The sequence below is a fragment of the Cucumis melo genome, chromosome 3 (genome assembly GCF_025177605.1).
Source record: "Cucumis melo cultivar AY chromosome 3, USDA_Cmelo_AY_1.0, whole genome shotgun sequence".
NCBI lineage: Eukaryota > Viridiplantae > Streptophyta > Magnoliopsida > Cucurbitales > Cucurbitaceae > Cucumis > Cucumis melo.
Genome location: NC_066859.1, coordinates 26,421,040 through 26,437,351, shown reverse-complemented (window position 1 = coordinate 26,437,351; position 16,312 = coordinate 26,421,040). Strand labels below are relative to the sequence as shown.

At 31.9% G+C, this 16,312-nt stretch overlaps 3 protein-coding genes and 1 long non-coding RNA gene across 7 annotated transcripts; 1 reads left to right on the top strand and 3 right to left on the bottom strand.

Moving 5' to 3' along the window:
• Positions 1 to 1,022: 1,022 nt before the first annotated feature.
• On the bottom strand, positions 1,023 to 1,820 carry LOC103488356 (probable steroid-binding protein 3). The gene has a single exon (XM_008447052.3). The coding sequence runs from the start codon at positions 1,565 to 1,567 to the stop codon at positions 1,265 to 1,267; it is 303 nt and encodes a 100-aa protein (XP_008445274.1). The 5' UTR covers positions 1,568 to 1,820; the 3' UTR covers positions 1,023 to 1,264.
• LOC103488357 (probable steroid-binding protein 3) lies at positions 1,023 to 2,693 on the bottom strand. The gene has a single exon (XM_008447053.3). It carries the CDS (start codon positions 2,537 to 2,539, stop codon positions 2,234 to 2,236), a length of 306 nt encoding a protein of 101 aa, XP_008445275.2. The 5' UTR covers positions 2,540 to 2,693; the 3' UTR covers positions 1,023 to 2,233.
• Positions 2,694 to 4,327: 1,634 nt separating this feature from the next.
• Positions 4,328 to 6,080, top strand: LOC127148466 (uncharacterized). The gene is made up of 2 exons (XR_007819468.1): positions 4,328 to 4,841; positions 5,723 to 6,080. It is a non-coding gene; the product is annotated as an uncharacterized LOC127148466 (long non-coding RNA).
• Positions 6,081 to 7,204: 1,124 nt separating this feature from the next.
• On the bottom strand, positions 7,205 to 11,854 carry LOC103488358 (monogalactosyldiacylglycerol synthase, chloroplastic). Of its 4 annotated transcripts, XM_051082169.1 has the most exons (9): positions 11,351 to 11,616; positions 10,672 to 10,871; positions 10,260 to 10,432; positions 9,923 to 10,084; positions 9,706 to 9,847; positions 9,088 to 9,312; positions 8,266 to 8,328; positions 8,124 to 8,198; positions 7,205 to 7,676 (listed from the first exon to the last, which is right to left on the bottom strand). In XM_051082169.1, exons 2-9 carry the CDS (start codon positions 10,753 to 10,755, stop codon positions 7,446 to 7,448), a joined length of 1,155 nt encoding a protein of 384 aa, XP_050938126.1. In that variant the 5' UTR covers positions 10,756 to 10,871; positions 11,351 to 11,616; the 3' UTR covers positions 7,205 to 7,445. The 4 variants fall into 4 exon arrangements, with proteins under 4 accessions (XP_050938126.1, XP_008445276.1, XP_050938125.1 ...); XM_008447054.3 differs by having other exon boundaries at positions 10,672 to 11,854; XM_051082168.1 differs by having other exon boundaries at positions 9,926 to 10,084; positions 10,672 to 11,782.
• Between the last annotated feature and the right edge of the window lie 4,458 nt (positions 11,855 to 16,312).

The following is a 16,312-nucleotide window of genomic DNA, read 5'->3' as shown; positions in this document are numbered from 1 at the left end:
TAAAGACTTCATTGATGAACAGCAACGTATGGTTTTTTCCTTCTATTCGGGGTTGATTTTGTACAGTATAGAGCTTCCATTTGAAGCACCCTTAATCAGATTTTTTGTAATCATCCTATCTTTCATTTTGATTAGTGGGTTACTTCTTTTCCCCCTGACCTAGGTTGAATGTCATTTTTTTTTAATAAATTTTGTTCCCTATCCCCCCCTCAAAAGAGAAAAAAAGACCATGTAAAATTCTTTTATACTGAAATCCTTAATCTTAGTCTGTACATTAACTATCCTCCAGACCTTTCCCATGGCCCATGACCCACAATGAAGTACATTTGTTCCCTATGGAAATGGAACTCCCTTTTATGACCAACCCTAAAATCCAAATTATACAACCCTACAACAGGAGCCTACATATCTACTTGTCTCTGGGGTGGTGTGGTGGACATAGTTGTAAAATTTTACTCTGGAGGATGTCAATAATTTTATGCATTGGGTCCTATTTCCATGTTGGAAGAAGCTTGGCGGTTTTCCCTAGTATCTTAAAAACTTCATTCTATGAATGTTATGTGGACAACCTTTCAGAATCAAAACCAGGTTTTTCTAGATTTCTGTTCACTTGGCTGTCCTCTCAATCTTCTTCAGTTCTTCTTGAATATTTGGAGTTCAAGGCTAGTGAACTTTTGTAATAACTAGAATTCTAGTGAACTCTTTCTCTTGTAATAGCAATTCTAGTGAACTTTTGTTTCCTATTGAGAGAAAAGATGGATGAAAAACACTGTGGAGTTCATGAATTTGAAAGGTACACAGACTTCGAAGAAATTGTCACTCGAGTGTTCAGAATCAACCTTATACTGTCCCAAAAACTAAACCCAGGTTTTTTAACTTTTTTCTTTAAAGATAAAATTGGACAAGAACTAGGTATACATAGACAAACATAGTTTAGGATTTTGAAACAAATAAAACCCGACAAATGACCAGAAACAATCGAGAATAACAAGAGTCTGTACAGAATCAGTGACTCCAAACCATAAGAAATCATATGATAATTGATAATAAACTAAGCTGAGATAAGTAAGCAAGTTCTTATTTCACCAAGCAGTTCAGACTGATACCAATCCGCCATTGAAGACCCTTATTAAACCAAGCACAACAAACTTTACAGTCATTTTAACAATCCCATATTCAGAGTTGAACGATTATTCATTTAATACTTCTGAAAACTACGATGACTCAACAAACACCACACAGCGAAACTCGTAAACTTGCATGTTTAAGAAACAACACGGCCAACAATAGGGTACTTAGCTTGAAATTTGTTCTCCCAGTCGTTGAGAACACCGATCTCTTTCTCAGAGAGGCCTTCGAGCGAAGACGTGATGTCCTCCTCATTCTTGGTCATCTTGGCCAGAGCTCTGCTCGCGTCCTTGCCGGCAAACATGGCGTAGGGACCACCGGGGCCGTAGAAAGAACCGCCTGATGTGACGTCGTAGATTTGGCCCTTCATAGCAACATAGATGGGCTTTGATGGGTCGGTGCCATTGTAGGCCAACAGTTGCCGAGGCGTAAGCTCCATTAGCTTGGAGGGGATTGATCGGAATGAGGGACGCCGGACGGTAGCTTCAACTGAAAGTGAAGAATTCAATCACTTTCTCCTTTTTATTTTATCTTTAATCGAAGGAAAACAATGGAACAAAAGATTTTTAGATATGTCCCATTCCGAATAATTCAAATGACTCACCCAAAATTAAATGGGGACCCAAAGGAATATCATTTTGGAAAAGGCACCGGGCCATCCACTTGATCTTGGTTAGGTCAATTGAATTTGAACCTCCAATTTTGAGTCATATCAACCAAATTTATGACATTTCCACAACTGTGATTTGCCATATTAAAGAATTGTTATTACAAGAGAAAGAGTTATCAACTACTTACTTTTTTTTTTTTCATTAACCGGACTACACTCAAATCAATCTTAGTTGTCTTGTTAATAATACTATAGTACTATAATTTTTGTTTAGTAACTCATTCATATTGGACTTTGAAACTCCAACTCTCCCCTCCCATGAATACCTCCCTCAATCAATCAACCACCAAGTATTCAATCATAAATTATCATTTATCACAACATATTTTTAGAAAACAAAAATTATTTTTATAATACTTTTCTGTAACATTTCCATATAGTTATTCACTTAAGAGTTACAGGAAATTACAATTATGATGTTATGTGTTTAAGTACTCAAACAACTCGGCCAACAATAGGGTACTTAGCTTGAAATTTCTTCTCCCAGTCATTGAGAACACTGATTTCTTTCTTAGAAAGGCCCACGAGCGAAGAGGTGATGTCCAATACGTTCTTGTTCATCTTGGCCAGAGCTCTACTTGCATCCTTGCCGGCAAACATGCTATACGATCCACCAGGACCATACAATAAAATTGATTTTGTGACATCGTAGATGCGGCCTTTCAAAGCCACATATAAGGGCTTTGATCGATCGCTGCCATTGTATGCTAACAATTGCTGAGGTGTAAGCTTAAGCTCCATTAGGTTTGGGGGAAATTGATGACAACAAAAGACGATTGCTTTACTTGAAATTGTGAGTAGAACATACTTTTTTATATTTTGATCTTCAATCCAAAAGGCAAAAACAAGAGCAAAAGGTTCTGGATATGTCTTGTTTGGAATAATTTGACTTACTAACCCAATGTTATTGTTGATCTTTATATTCCACATATTGTTGTTTTATTTTAATCCACTTTAAGTTCGTCTCAGTTTATAAATTTGATGTCTTAGTCTAGATTCAAGATTAGAGTGTTACAAATTTTTTTTATTTAAAAAAAAACTTTGCTAGATTTAAATCGAAGCAAACTAAGATATAATGGTAGAAATGTGACTCTCAAGCCTAAGGGTAAGAAGAGTACACGAATGGACAAAAACAACATTTATATGAACGAGAAATGATATTGATAAGATCATGCAAGTATGATTAAAATAAACTTAAATCAATAGTTACTACTTTATTTTTTAATAAATAATCATAAAAACTAAGAGATTAAGCATCAAATTAAACCATTATATATTTGGTGATCTTCTAGGTGAGAAAAAAACAAGTTGATTTATTAAAAGTTTTAATAAAAAACACACACAGGGGAAAGATAGGAATGAGCAAGATTTTTTTTTCTTTTCAAATTTATTAAAAGTGAAGAATAAATTTAGAAACTACGAAAAAAAAAAGTGGACTAAAAAGAGAATAACCATCAAATTACAAATAGGAAAATAGTAATTCTAAGAAAAATATCCCCACCTTACCCCCCATCTCTATACGTAGAATCTTCTTCCATATCTTTCTTTAACATTTCCATACGATACCATTTATTCTCTAGAAAATTAGCGTCACAATTGTCATGAATCCTACGTCGAAGAAAGCTCCCAAAGTTATAAGTTTGCATTAGCTCGAACATTGTGATAAAGAAGTTTATAAAGATCATGATGTTAAATATAGCATCAAGTCTCAGTCATTTGACTAGTTTTAAAATATTTTGTGATACACTATCAAATATTTTGGAAACAAATGTGACAGCTTTATTCATTCTTAACATATATGATGTGTGACCAATATAGAATGGAGTGATTGAATCAAAATTCAACAATTTAAACTCGTAAAATAAGATAACCTATATACTTGGATGATTCTAATACACAGAGCTTGAACAAAGAAAATCTCACAATTGCTTCCCCATGAAAGAAATTTGTATTCCAAAACCATGAGAAATTGGTTTCAACTACTCAAATGGCATAGAAGCTTTGAGTTGGGTTCATTTGTTTTGAACTATTTTGTGGTTGAGTTATATTTTAAGAAAAAAAAATTGTATCCAAATTTATTATGGGAAAATTTTAATTGCACTAGAATTAAATATCAACATTTTCAAATCTAAACCCTTAATTTTGGTATCCGATCAAATTTGTGATAATTATAAATATAGTAATTAGATTCAAAATAATTAAGTATATTACAACATTTTAAAAAATTTACAAATATAGAAAAATCTATCTATGATAATAGTTTATAATATTTAGATTTTGATATATTTACAAATTTTTTAAAATGTTACGATGTATTTAATTATCTGGTGATTTAGAAAAAAAGCACTTAAAATTTCCTATTTTTAGGACCAATTTAACATTAACATCAATATTTAATATGATTGATTTTCGAAAATAATTAGAAAATATTACCTTAATTACATTGTAATAAATAATATACAATTACATTTTAGAAATTATCCTAAAATTTCTCGAATTAAAAAGGGCAGAAGGAAAACTCAGGCCCAATCAATCTTGGAAAGTCCAACAATAGTAAAACCCAATGATTTAACTTAAAAAAAAAAAAAAAAAGGAAACCCTAGATTCCACGATTCTTTCATCTTCTTCTTCAACTCTCACGTCTCTGCCTTTCACAAATCTCTAATCTTCATTCTTCACAGTATCATCTTTCTCTTCGTTCATGTCGCCACGATCTATATGGAAGGGCGGTTTTGTTGATGCATTCCTGATGAAAATGAAGAAGAATGTAGAACCTCTTATGAACAGGAAAATTTGGTCACGTGGATCTATGATTCTGCCGGAATTCGTTGGTAGCACCGTACGAGTTTACAATGGGAAAAATTTTGTTCGTTGTAAGATCACTGAAGGAAGAGTTGGTCATAAGTTTGGAGAGTTTGCTATGACACGGAAACGAAGAATTGCGAGATCAAATAGTGCACCGGCAAAAAGAGGGGGGAAAAAGTGAAGTTCAAGCGCATATGCCATTTGGTATTCACTTTTTCTTTCTTATTCTCAATTCAAGGTTAGTAAAATCAGTCTGGTGCTGTCAATGTAGTTTGTGTTTTCCTATTTTGCGCCACAGACCGTCACTGTTTTCGTTTGATATCGCCAAAGCTGTTATTGGTTTCTGTATGATTTTGATATACAACTGTATTTCAAATTCTATATGAGTTCTGTTCTACCATGCTTTGACAGAACTATCTCGAGATATTGGGGTAATAACAATTTTTTGATCTTGAAATTCTGAAATTATAAGGACGTCCATGTTACAAGATAGCCTTTTTACTTTTGAAAACTTGTGTTAAATGTTGATACAATAAATTTTCCTCGTTAATTCATTCATATACTTGAACTTTTCATCATTTTTCGTTTCTTCAAGCAAGTTCTTTAAAAACTACATTTTTTGGTATTCACAAACTGGACATAGTTTTTACAAACGCATACCAAAACAAAGGTAAAAATCAGAAACAAAAAATTAAATGGTTATTGAAGGAACCATAATTTAAAATCAGAATTTCTTTTTTTAAGTTCAACAAAGTAAAAGGGTGATGCTCCTCATTCTAACTATAAGTAATCATATGCTAATTGAAAGACCCTTTTTCAAAAGTGCACAAACAAATTTATAGTCATTTGAACAAGAAGAATGGGTCATTCAAGACTGCCTATTAGTAAAATAAACACTATTATTTACTATTTCTTATAGTTTTTACTATTTTACCTTTACAGTGTTTATCATTTTTCATCTGATGCATAATATTATAATCCAAATTAAAATAATCAATACCCCTTATATTATATGTATTTATCTTGGATGCAATCTATCCAAGCATTCAATGTTTCATCTAAAATTATTGTAATCTATATATATATTTTAAAAAAAGTTTCTATTTTTGATATTTCTAGAGATAGGGTACTTGGCTTGAAATTTGTTCTCAGAACACCGATTTCTTTCTCGGAGGCAATGTCCGCCTCTTTCTTGCTCATCTTGGCATAGCTCTGCTCGCATTAGTATCAACGAATTTTGTGTATGAGCTATGGTGGGTCGATGCCATTGTAGGCCATCAGTTGCCGAGGTGTAAGCTCCATTGGCTCCAGGGGGAACTGAGAAGAACGGTAGCTTCAGTTGAAATGGTGAATTCAACCATTTTTCATATTCATTCTCATTCGAATGGGGAGAAAAGGCAAAGAATTTTGAATATGTCCCATTTGGAATAATTTGACTTGATAACCCTTGCACTAATGAAAAATACTTATTGATCCATCAACTAATAGTTAGTCTCAGTTTGTAGCAGTTCAGTAAATTGAAGAAATTATTTTAAATGAAATTTTTTTTGAAAATATTAAAATAAAATATCAAAATCTATTGTGACAGACCAAGAAGACCAAGATTGACTATTATCATATAAATTATTATATTTTGTAAATATTTTGATTTATTTAACTGTATTTATAAATGACCTTTTAAATAATCGACCCAAAAACGTGTTATTTGTAGGAAAATGAAATTTTTTTAATGGTTATTTCTGACAGCTAACCAAAAAATTGTCTAGTAATTTCATCTTTATATACTAAAGATTATTGTTTTATTTTAGTCCATGTTTGTACCTTAAAAGTGTGAAATTTGATCTTTATACTTTAAATTCATCTCTAGTTGGTAATGGTTTGGTGCCTTGATCTAGATTTTGGGTTGGAGCGTTACAAATATAAGAAACTTTGTCAGTATCATTTGGTTCGAAACAAACTAAAACATAAGTCGAGAAGCATGTGACTTTCAAGCCTAAGGACATGAAGAACACATGGACATGAATGGACAAGAATGGACAAGAACAACATTTGTATGAATGAGAAGGGATATTGATAACATCGTGCAAGTAAAATTAAAATAAGCTTGAGTTAATAGTTACTACCTTATTTTTAAATAATCATATAAGCTAAAACACTAAAAATGTGTTTGGTTTAACAATTATATGTTTGTTGATCTTTAGAGAATTTCATAACAGGTAAGTGAGAAAAAACACATTGATCTATTGAGAAATTTTCTGAAAAATACGTATGGGAGAAAGATAGGGGTGGCAGAGCTACTATAGGGATCATTTTTTTCTTTCCAAATTTATTAAATCAAAGACATTCAAAGAAAGTTAAGTAAGAATAAATAACAATTAATTACAACGAGAGATGGAAAATGGTACTTTTCTTTTAGTTAAAAGCACAGAAACTATGTATCGTTCAATTAATAGAGAAGGGCAAATGTTTAATTCTCATCTACGTTGTTGTATAAACAAATAGTTAAAAGCAACAATAAATAAGAATAATATATCACAGGAGTCTCCTTTTGAAGAAAAGAACCAACAGATTGAAGCAAATATCTTGCATCTGCACAAAGCATTTGTAAGGAAGACAAACAAACTTCAATTTTGAATATCAATTCTGAAGAATTGGTGTGAACAAAATGCTTCTTAAGCAACGCTAAATCTAATCTATTCCTCTCACAAATTAGGAATTTGCAACAAAATTAACACTGTAAAGCCTTTCATTCAGTAGGCACACAATATCCTTTGTTGTTCTGAATGATAGTACAATGAATCCTAAGTAGAAGAAGGCTCCCAAAGTTCTAAGGTTGTTTGCATCAGCCGGAATATTGTGGTACAAAACTTCTTTGTTTAACAAGCTCATGGAGATCGTGAACAATCTTAAATACAGCATCAGGTCTAGCAAGCCTCAAGGCATTCTGTGACATGATCAACAACTCATCTGCTTTTGGTCCAAACCATTTTGCTACAATGTTAGCTATCTCTTTAGGAGATTTTGAAAACTTCCCGCATCCGTTTTCAACGACATATGGCACATTCCCAGCTTCCTGAAAGCAGAAAGTCGTAATTCGGTAACGAATGTGACACTGACTGTGATGGGAAAAGTAACCTGGACTCTTTGACACCTTCATCCAGTGCTATAGCAACTATGATGTGTGTGACCAACGTATGAATGGAGCAACCGAATCACAATTCATTAATTTAAACTCATAGAATATTAATCTAAACTAGCCCGGGTAACGTTTCTTTCATTGTACAATAGCCTCAAAGTCACAAGAAATGTTTGCATGGACTTTGCCTCCACATGAAAGAAATTTGGATTCCAAAACCAAGAGAAATTGATTGAGCTATCCAAATCCTCAGAATAGGAGCTTATAATATAAGATAACTAGGATAATAGAAAATTTTACAGAATAAATAAGGATAATTAAGCCATGCAGTTATGAATGACCTGCCAATGTACAGAACTTTCAAGAATTCAATAAGAAAATGACCTGTCCGGCAATGTAGTCATTCAGAATTATAGGAAGACCTCTTATCATGGCTTCAGCAATCGTTCCAGGGCCCGCCTGCAGTGGTAAATTCGTTAGTTGATAGCCACATTCACCGTGAAAATCAAATCCACTCAGAAATTACCTTTGTTATAATGCAATCACAAGCTCCCATGCATTCCTCCATTTTTGTGACAAACCCCTTCACCTACAACATTAGAAAAAAATTTGTGGGTGAATTTCCACCAATTTAGGTATGGATGTCTCCCCGACCAAGCATCTAGGTAGAAGTAACTATAGTATTCATTTATCCTTGAAACTACAAATGACAAACTTTTTGAAAATTAGTCTGCACCAAAAATGATAAAGCATATAACACGCAGCTGACTTTGACAAATCAAAGTTCAGATATCCCCATATTGGAGCATTATAGACTTATAATCAAGGTGTAAAGTTGTTAGCGCATCCATTTTCTTGCTCATCAACACTTCACTGACCATAGAAAGAAATAATCAAAACCAGCTCCTGTAAAGTAGCTAAGTTTTCTTTTCAGGGTTACCAGACTTGATGGTTAATGTAATATATAAAAGGCCCTTTTATTCGTGTAAAAGCTCATCGCCTTTTTGGTCATTGAAAGTAGGACAGTATATGTGTAAACTAATGCATGAGTTCAAGTTCCCATTTCCTACCAATCCTTTGAAGAAGTAAGATCCTCAATGGCTTAAAGGAAGTCAAAAGCAACCAAAGTCAAAAAGTGGGTCAAACTTACATAGAAGTTGAGTGAGTGTTATGGATTCAATCAAGTAAAAATTCCATAGTTTCTGTTGTTTCATATTTTAAGCATTTGCTGGAAACATATCTTCCGTAAAGATAAAAAACACACTTCTTACAAATATGCAGACTTGATAACAGGCAGAAGTCAGAATTGCGATCCAAGCATAAATGAGGATTTTAGACTGATGAATACCTGGACAGGAACCTTCCAATCAATTAAACGCAATCTGCCAGCAAGTTTTTTGTTGTGGCCACAGATCACAAGAACTTGGCCTATTGGCTCTCCATGATTTTCATCATACAATGCCTTACTTAGCGCCTTTGCAGTAGCCTCAATGGGACCCATGCCTTCCCCCCCTCCCATGAGCAATACGGCAGGAAGATTTTCATCCATGCCTAATTCTTTTCTTAACTCAATCTGTATCATTGAAGAAGAAGTGGGCTTTAATTCAAAAATTAGACCAGAATTCCGCTCAACATTGAATAACATAAATGATTTTAAGTTATAGTCATTGAAATGTTTCCCAAGGAACAAAAGTAATTGCAAATTTCCAGAGTCCACTTGTGGTTGCAGAAAAATATACAAGGTTCCTGTTCTGCATACCTTGAGGATCTAAAGAATTAAACATTTAGTGTGCAGTTTGGAAATCATGGAAGTTATAGTATAAAAGAAAAAGAAAAAAAGAAAAGCAGCACCATCGATCAAAAACAATTCGCAAGGTAAGACAGAGTGGGGTATCAAATGCAAACAGGACGGGTAAGACGGAGTGGTATCAAATGCAAACAAACAATTCTTGAATCAGTAGTCTACCTTCGGACGAATAGGCTTAACAAAGGAAGGCCGCACGGGAAGGCCATAAACCTTTAGTTTGGAAGGCTGGAGTCCAGCTTTCAAAGCCCTCTTTGCTACCTCCGTAGATGGGCAGTAGCATCTCGTTACAAGCTTGTGAAACCTGAACAAAATATTAAGCTAGTGAAAACTATGCCGTGAATAAACAGTCAACATACATAACAAAAGAATGACTAACCACGTAGGGTGGCAGGTGCTCAAATCTGTGACTACTGTGGTGAAAACAATCTTATTCAAGAGGCCCTTCGACCTCAAAATACGAATGGGAACATGCTGCATCAGAGGATGAACACTGATAATAATATCTGGCCGATATTTCATCAGTCCTTTTGCTACTTCTCTGGTAGATGATGAAATTAGAAAAATATCATGAAATGAAACAACTCAATAGAACCAAAATGCCAATCAAGGAAAATAGCCAGTGAAAACCGAGCAGTCTTTCTATCTTTAAGCCCTTCAGATGATCATAAGGAAATCTTAAGGCAACTACCAGTGAGAGGGAAAGAAAAACTCACCGAGCTATGAATGTTGAAGTTGCAGCAAAATTTGACTGATGAATCACTTTTGGAGCAGTCACATAGTAAGTCATCTTCCACAATGTGCCATGTTTCACCAAGAAGTTGTAGCTTCTTGGTAATTGATTGAAAGGCCAAGGAGTGTGGTCTGTCCACAAATCAGTTATAAACACCTGCATGTCCACAAATCAGTTATAAACACCTGCAATCATTCACATTATATACAAATAAAGTAATGTCAACACTGTCACAGATCCACAAAAACCAAATACATAGTATACTTTTCTTAAACCTGCAATGGATCATTTGAGAAATTGAATGTCACAGGTATGAAATTCTAAACAAGCATTTCGGGTCCTTAAATTCGTTTATTAAAAATTTGACTTCTAAGCATCAACCCAGCAAAACTAACCTGATAATCGTTCCCAAATTCTTCATTAAAGGCTGCCTTGATTGCCTCAGCAGAAGCCCGATGACCTCCACCAGTGTCACTCATCAAAATAAGAACCCGTTTGGGGTTCTCAGCCTCGACTTTATTCAATGGCAGTGCCCCATCTTGCGAAACACCAAATCCATCGTCTCTAATCCCATTGGTTTCATCTGAAACACCACCTAATGAAGCAAACCCAAGTGGGGGTTTGTTACAATAAAACTTTATAACACTATTGAACTCGTTCACAAATCTCCTTAAGCTCGAGCTACCTCTTGAACTCAAGCTCAACAAAACACCAGACCTGGGTGGCCTTTTTACACAACGATAATCTTCAAACCGGTTCAAATAAAGAGAGTGTGACGACGAACCAGAACACCCATCAGAATTCAAGTTCAGAAACCTTGAACTAAACGCAAAATAACCCAGTTGAGAAACGAAATCGAAAACAGAACCATTTTCTTGAACTATAGCCGATGGATTACGCATGTTTCTTTTGCAGCTAAGTAAGATACATGGAGATCAACGAAATGGGTGTTCTATAAAACCAAGAATGGAACGATTCCACACAAATAAACAAGAAAAAAAGAGGGTCGTTGAAGTTGATTTAATTAGAATGAAGAAATGAAAAAGAGAGATGTTGAAGTTGAATGAGAGGGACCTTCAGGCTTCTGGAACTGGTTCTTCCACAGCCACAAGGAGAGGATGTAGTGAATGAAATATGGCGCTTGAGGATGTGTCCTTTTATTCCTTTCCAGCTCCGCGTCAAAATGTCGCTTAGTTTTCACAGCTCCATAGCCCAAAATTCAACCGTATATTCCATTGAAAATGGAAATTGATACCTAAACACCATCGGATAGGGATAGGACCCTCCCAACTGTAATGGGTTTACACTAGTCATCTCCAAGTCCACCGGCCATCGCCAATTCTCTTTGAAAAATCAACGAAATGAAATTACTTTTTGGGTGTGTTCTTCATTTCTCCAAATACCCCATTTTACCCGACAGTCAAATTTATCCAAGTTTTCACTTTTTTTCTCTTTCCAAAATCTATTCGTCTATAAAGAACTTAGACAACATTTCAAATTCAACCAGAAACAATTAGTAAAAAAGAAAAGAAAAAAAAAGTTGTTCTTCTCTACGTTTAAATAACAAAATTATTAAAAATATTTGCAAATATAAACTCAATCTATCATCATCTATAAATAGTAAAGGATAGTAGTCCATGAATTTCTTTTCCTAATATTTCTTTTCGTCTTATTATACTTAAAAACAATTCAATTTTTTCAACTTTTAAAACTTGACTTAATACTAAAAACATGTTTCAAAGTATACGATGAAAACTATAATTCTTAGAAAATAGAAGTGTTTAAAAAGAAAATAAAGAAAAATAATAGTATTTAGAAATTATATTTTTACTTTCAAACTTCTCTTTAAACATGTAAAACCCATTATGTGGATATGATAAAATAAACACAGACATAGAACAAAAATTTCTACAACAAAATAAACTATTGATGAAAATCTTTTAAATACAAAACTAAAAATAAAAAAAAAAAAAAATCAATTCACACTATAACAAAGAATAATAAGAAAAATGATTGAAGATGAAAGTTAAAAGTCCATAATCCCAGTTCCCACGTTTTTAATTTTATGGTTTGGGATTTTATTTTAGTTATCCAATCAACATTGATGATTGTTTTAGCTTTGAAAAGGCAAATTAAATGAGGGGCTGATTCCTACTTGTCCTTCACTCACGTTCACGTGGTGTGAATTGTGAAATTTAATTCACTACAAAACTCTCTCATCTTCTGCCTAACTATTTTCTTCTAATCTCTTCCCATCCACAATTTTAAAACTTCAACCATTCCATTACTCCTCCGACCATCTTATAACCAATCATTAAGATAGACATTGTTACTTATTACTAACCTCGCAGTTAGATTTAAAGTATTAATTCAATCTTTCGAACTTTTTACTATATTGTAAATATTGACCTATTAATTATATATTATAAGATTATATTAAAAGTATGATATGTTTTGCTATTTTTGTATTTTATTTTTCTAAATATTGATATATACTCGATTATTATTCCTAAAATTGTTATTCATTACAATTACCTTTAAAACATGATAGTCCATGGAAATAATAAGGTGATCATTTTACATAAGATATTTATATTATCAATTTCGATGAATATTTTTGCAAAGAGGTATGAGAACATAATCATTTTATAAAAAAAAATTGTAAATAAATTTATTGTAATTTTTTAAATAAGTGAATGTGTCCATTGTTTAAATTACATTTATATTAGTAGTATTTTGATGTTGACTTATTGTGTATCGTGAATTTTTCTACGTTATAATAGAAGTATCAATTTACCTCTGATGTCGATATCGAATCCATAGAAACGTAGAAAGGAAAATTTAAAATTAGGTTTATAAATTAATTTTAGGAAAAATTTAATAAATATAATAAGATATTTACCGCTTGTATAACAAGTACATGAAGTTGGTCATTTTTTAAATATTTCAAGTTTGTCCTTCCGTCTTTCTTTCCCTCCTCGTCTGTTCCATCATCATCTTCTTCTTCTTTTTTTTTCCTTTTTCCCCGTCTTTCGTCTGTTCCATCGTATTTCGTTTTTTTTAAGATCGTGTATCAAATATAAAAAATCTATTTTTTTCAAACTTTTATTTGGTTGATAAAGATCGTGTACTAAATATAAAAGACTGAAAAAAATCGTCGTTTGTATTTGGCTAATCTAAACAATTATGTACGAAAGAATCTTACAAAAAATCGTTTAGCCAGTTTAAACGATCATGCACAAAAAAATAAATCTAAATGATATGGTAACCAAATTAAAACGATTGTCTATCGAGAATTTTAAAAATAAATCATTTAAATTTGGCTATCAAAATCTAAACGATTGTGTATCAAACAATAGTTAAATATGAACGATCGTGTACCAAATATATTACATGCATTGATGACGGGACATTTTTTGTATTTTCCATGATGGGTCTGTAGACTTTTTTCGTTTTCGAAATTGTTCTATACAGTATAAATATTTTGTCGCTTTGTTATATTTTTTGAAAAATCCCATAATTAGTGTAAATAGAAAATTTGAAAGTAATACGTTGCCTAATATTTGATATAGTCTAAGTTTGAAAGATCTCACTAAGGGATGTAAGGATTTTTATTATATAACATCTTTTTTTAGTACATAAAATAGATGTATAGTTTCTCATCAATTTTATTGATTATGGATAAGAAATCCCATTTAATGTTCTCATTTACATGCCCTATATTGAATCCCCACAACTTTTAGATTCTCAAAATTAAATTGTTTCTTTTTTCTCTTTTCTAAATTTATCTTCTTTTTGTTCTCCAAAATTTCTTAAAACTTGAATTATTAGTCCAATTCTAAAACATAGAGATACTTTTAAAAAAAGTTTCAATGCTTATTTTGTTTTTTTTAAATGATCGTCAATAACATGACTGTTAAAAATATTTAACAGTCATGTTATTATACTTTTAATAGAATAACTTAACTTTAGATTCTATCGGATGACATTTGAGACTTTGTTAAAATTTGAAATTTTGTTATATTTTATTATATTTAAGAATGTCATTTTTTTTTAAATCATGGCTATGAAAGTTACCGTCGTTGTTGTTATTATTATTATTATTTTGATTTTAGATTTCTTGTTTTATGATTTTAAGCATTCGTGCTAACTTTATATAGAAATATGACTTTTATTTATCAATTAAGGGATTAATTATTATAATAAATATTTTTCTTCTTTTAATATGATTCAATTTCAGCATTATTAGTTATAAGTGACATATACTTTATTACATTCAACATCTTTCTTAAACCTATAGTCAATTATTTAAAATATTTAATTTTACACTTTTAAATCCTAATTTTCACACCAATAAATTTGTTTTAAAATTTTCTAAAGCAAAATTAGAAGTGATATTGTTTCTTTTATTTTTTAAAACACATTACTAAAAATGTTGAAAGGAGAAAAAGTAATTTTGAGATGAAATTGATAGGATAGTGGAAAGTTTGGGGAATAAGAGGAGAAAAAAATGCACGTGATTTGCCTTATTTCAAGTAATGTTGAATTAGGAAAAATGTGCAGCCCATGTGGTACATATGAATGTTTCATATGATGCCCTTCAAATCTCACCGTCCAAACCTTTGATTGCCCACCGAGATGACCCTTCCAATTGAAAACAGGAAAAAAAAAACCCGACCAATCGAAAAACTATGTGAAATCGAAAACATGGTCGGGTTGGTTTAAAGAAATTTTGAAACCGAATTGGTTCAATTTTAATTTTGATAACCGAATATAAAAACAAACCAAATTTTGTTAACAACTATGTATGTTTTTATATCTATATATCAAAAAGAAAAAAAGGTGAAACGGAATTTAAATTGAACCGGATCACAATATAAAGGACAAAACGAATTTAAATTGAACCGGATCACAATAGATCGGTTCGACCAAACCAAAAACGAATCTCCAATTATTCAACACTAAAGTAAACACCATATTTATAATTAAACTTAAGTCATATATTCACTAATCTATAATTAAAATTATCACCGTCTTAGTAAGTTATCGATCATAATGGATCTCAATTACACGAGAATGAATTTTTTTTATGATTTTAAAGCAAATGTAAAATTGATTTAATATCAACTAGGAATATCCAACTGTGAATGATATAATTAAGGTTTATGACTGAATCAAAACAACAACGATAATAAATAATAAAATAGTGTAAATAGAAAGGATTATGATCTATGATGTTCTTGAAAACAAAGGGATGAAGCTAAGAAGTACTTTTTAGAGTAGGCATTTAATAATAATGATCCAACCAATGCAAACGATCAACTTTCAAAATATGAAAGTTAGATGCCTTGAGTGGTCTAATCCTTCCTTAATGGCTATTGTTGTTGCAATTGCAAGAATGACCCTTTCTTCTTCTTTGTGAGAAAATGGCAACTATGTCACTGTTAAGCACATGTTCTTTTGTCCCTCTTCAATGTGTTTGACATGCATAGTTGAGGCTTTAAACACGTTTTTATTAATAACTAATCTTCGTAGAATTTCTATGATTTGTAATTTGTCTTTTACGCGCTTTTAAGATTAAAAATTGGAGAGTTTTTTCTTTAGAGATTTGGTTTTTGAAATTTCATTAGACATTAAAATGTTTAATTAGTTAAAAAAAATGAAACCAGAAGTTAACAATTTGTTTAAAAGTATCATTTTTTTTATTCATTTTTTAAGGATTAAAAAATACATATTTTTGAAAATTCATGGATTTAATAAATATAAACTTCAAATGCGAAAGGTCGATAGTGCATTTTGTTCAAAGTTTTATACAACAAAATATACGTTGATTTCTCAATCAACTATGTTATAAAGTTCGAGATTTAAACTCTCTATGTTTGAATGAGTGATGTTTACATAAAGATAGAATTCAAGAGTTTGATGTTTGCTTTGTTAAGTAGTTTTTTCTTCTTCAAGAAAATCTAATCAACTTATAAAGAAAGAAACGACAAGAGAAAAAAAACACAATCTCTTACGAGTACATTGGGCCTTGAT

Bases quoted from the DNA above. Each gene is read 5' to 3' on its own strand.
- LOC103488357 (XM_008447053.3), bottom strand. From the start codon at position 2,539: ATGGAGCTTAAGCTTACACCTCAGCAATTGTTAGCATACAATGGCAGC.
- LOC103488358 (XM_008447054.3), bottom strand. From the start codon at position 11,178: ATGCGTAATCCATCGGCTATAGTTCAAGAAAATGGTTCTGTTTTCGAT. The intron at 8,199-8,265 runs GTAATTTCTGAG...TTACCACTGCAG, and splicing joins GTGATTGCATTATAACAAAG to GCGGGCCCTGGAACGATTGC. The intron at 7,677-8,123 runs GTCATTTTCTTA...TTCTGCTTTCAG, and splicing joins ATGACTACATTGCCGGACAG to GAAGCTGGGAATGTGCCATA.
- LOC103488356 (XM_008447052.3), bottom strand. From the start codon at position 1,567: ATGGAGCTTACGCCTCGGCAACTGTTGGCCTACAATGGCACCGACCCA.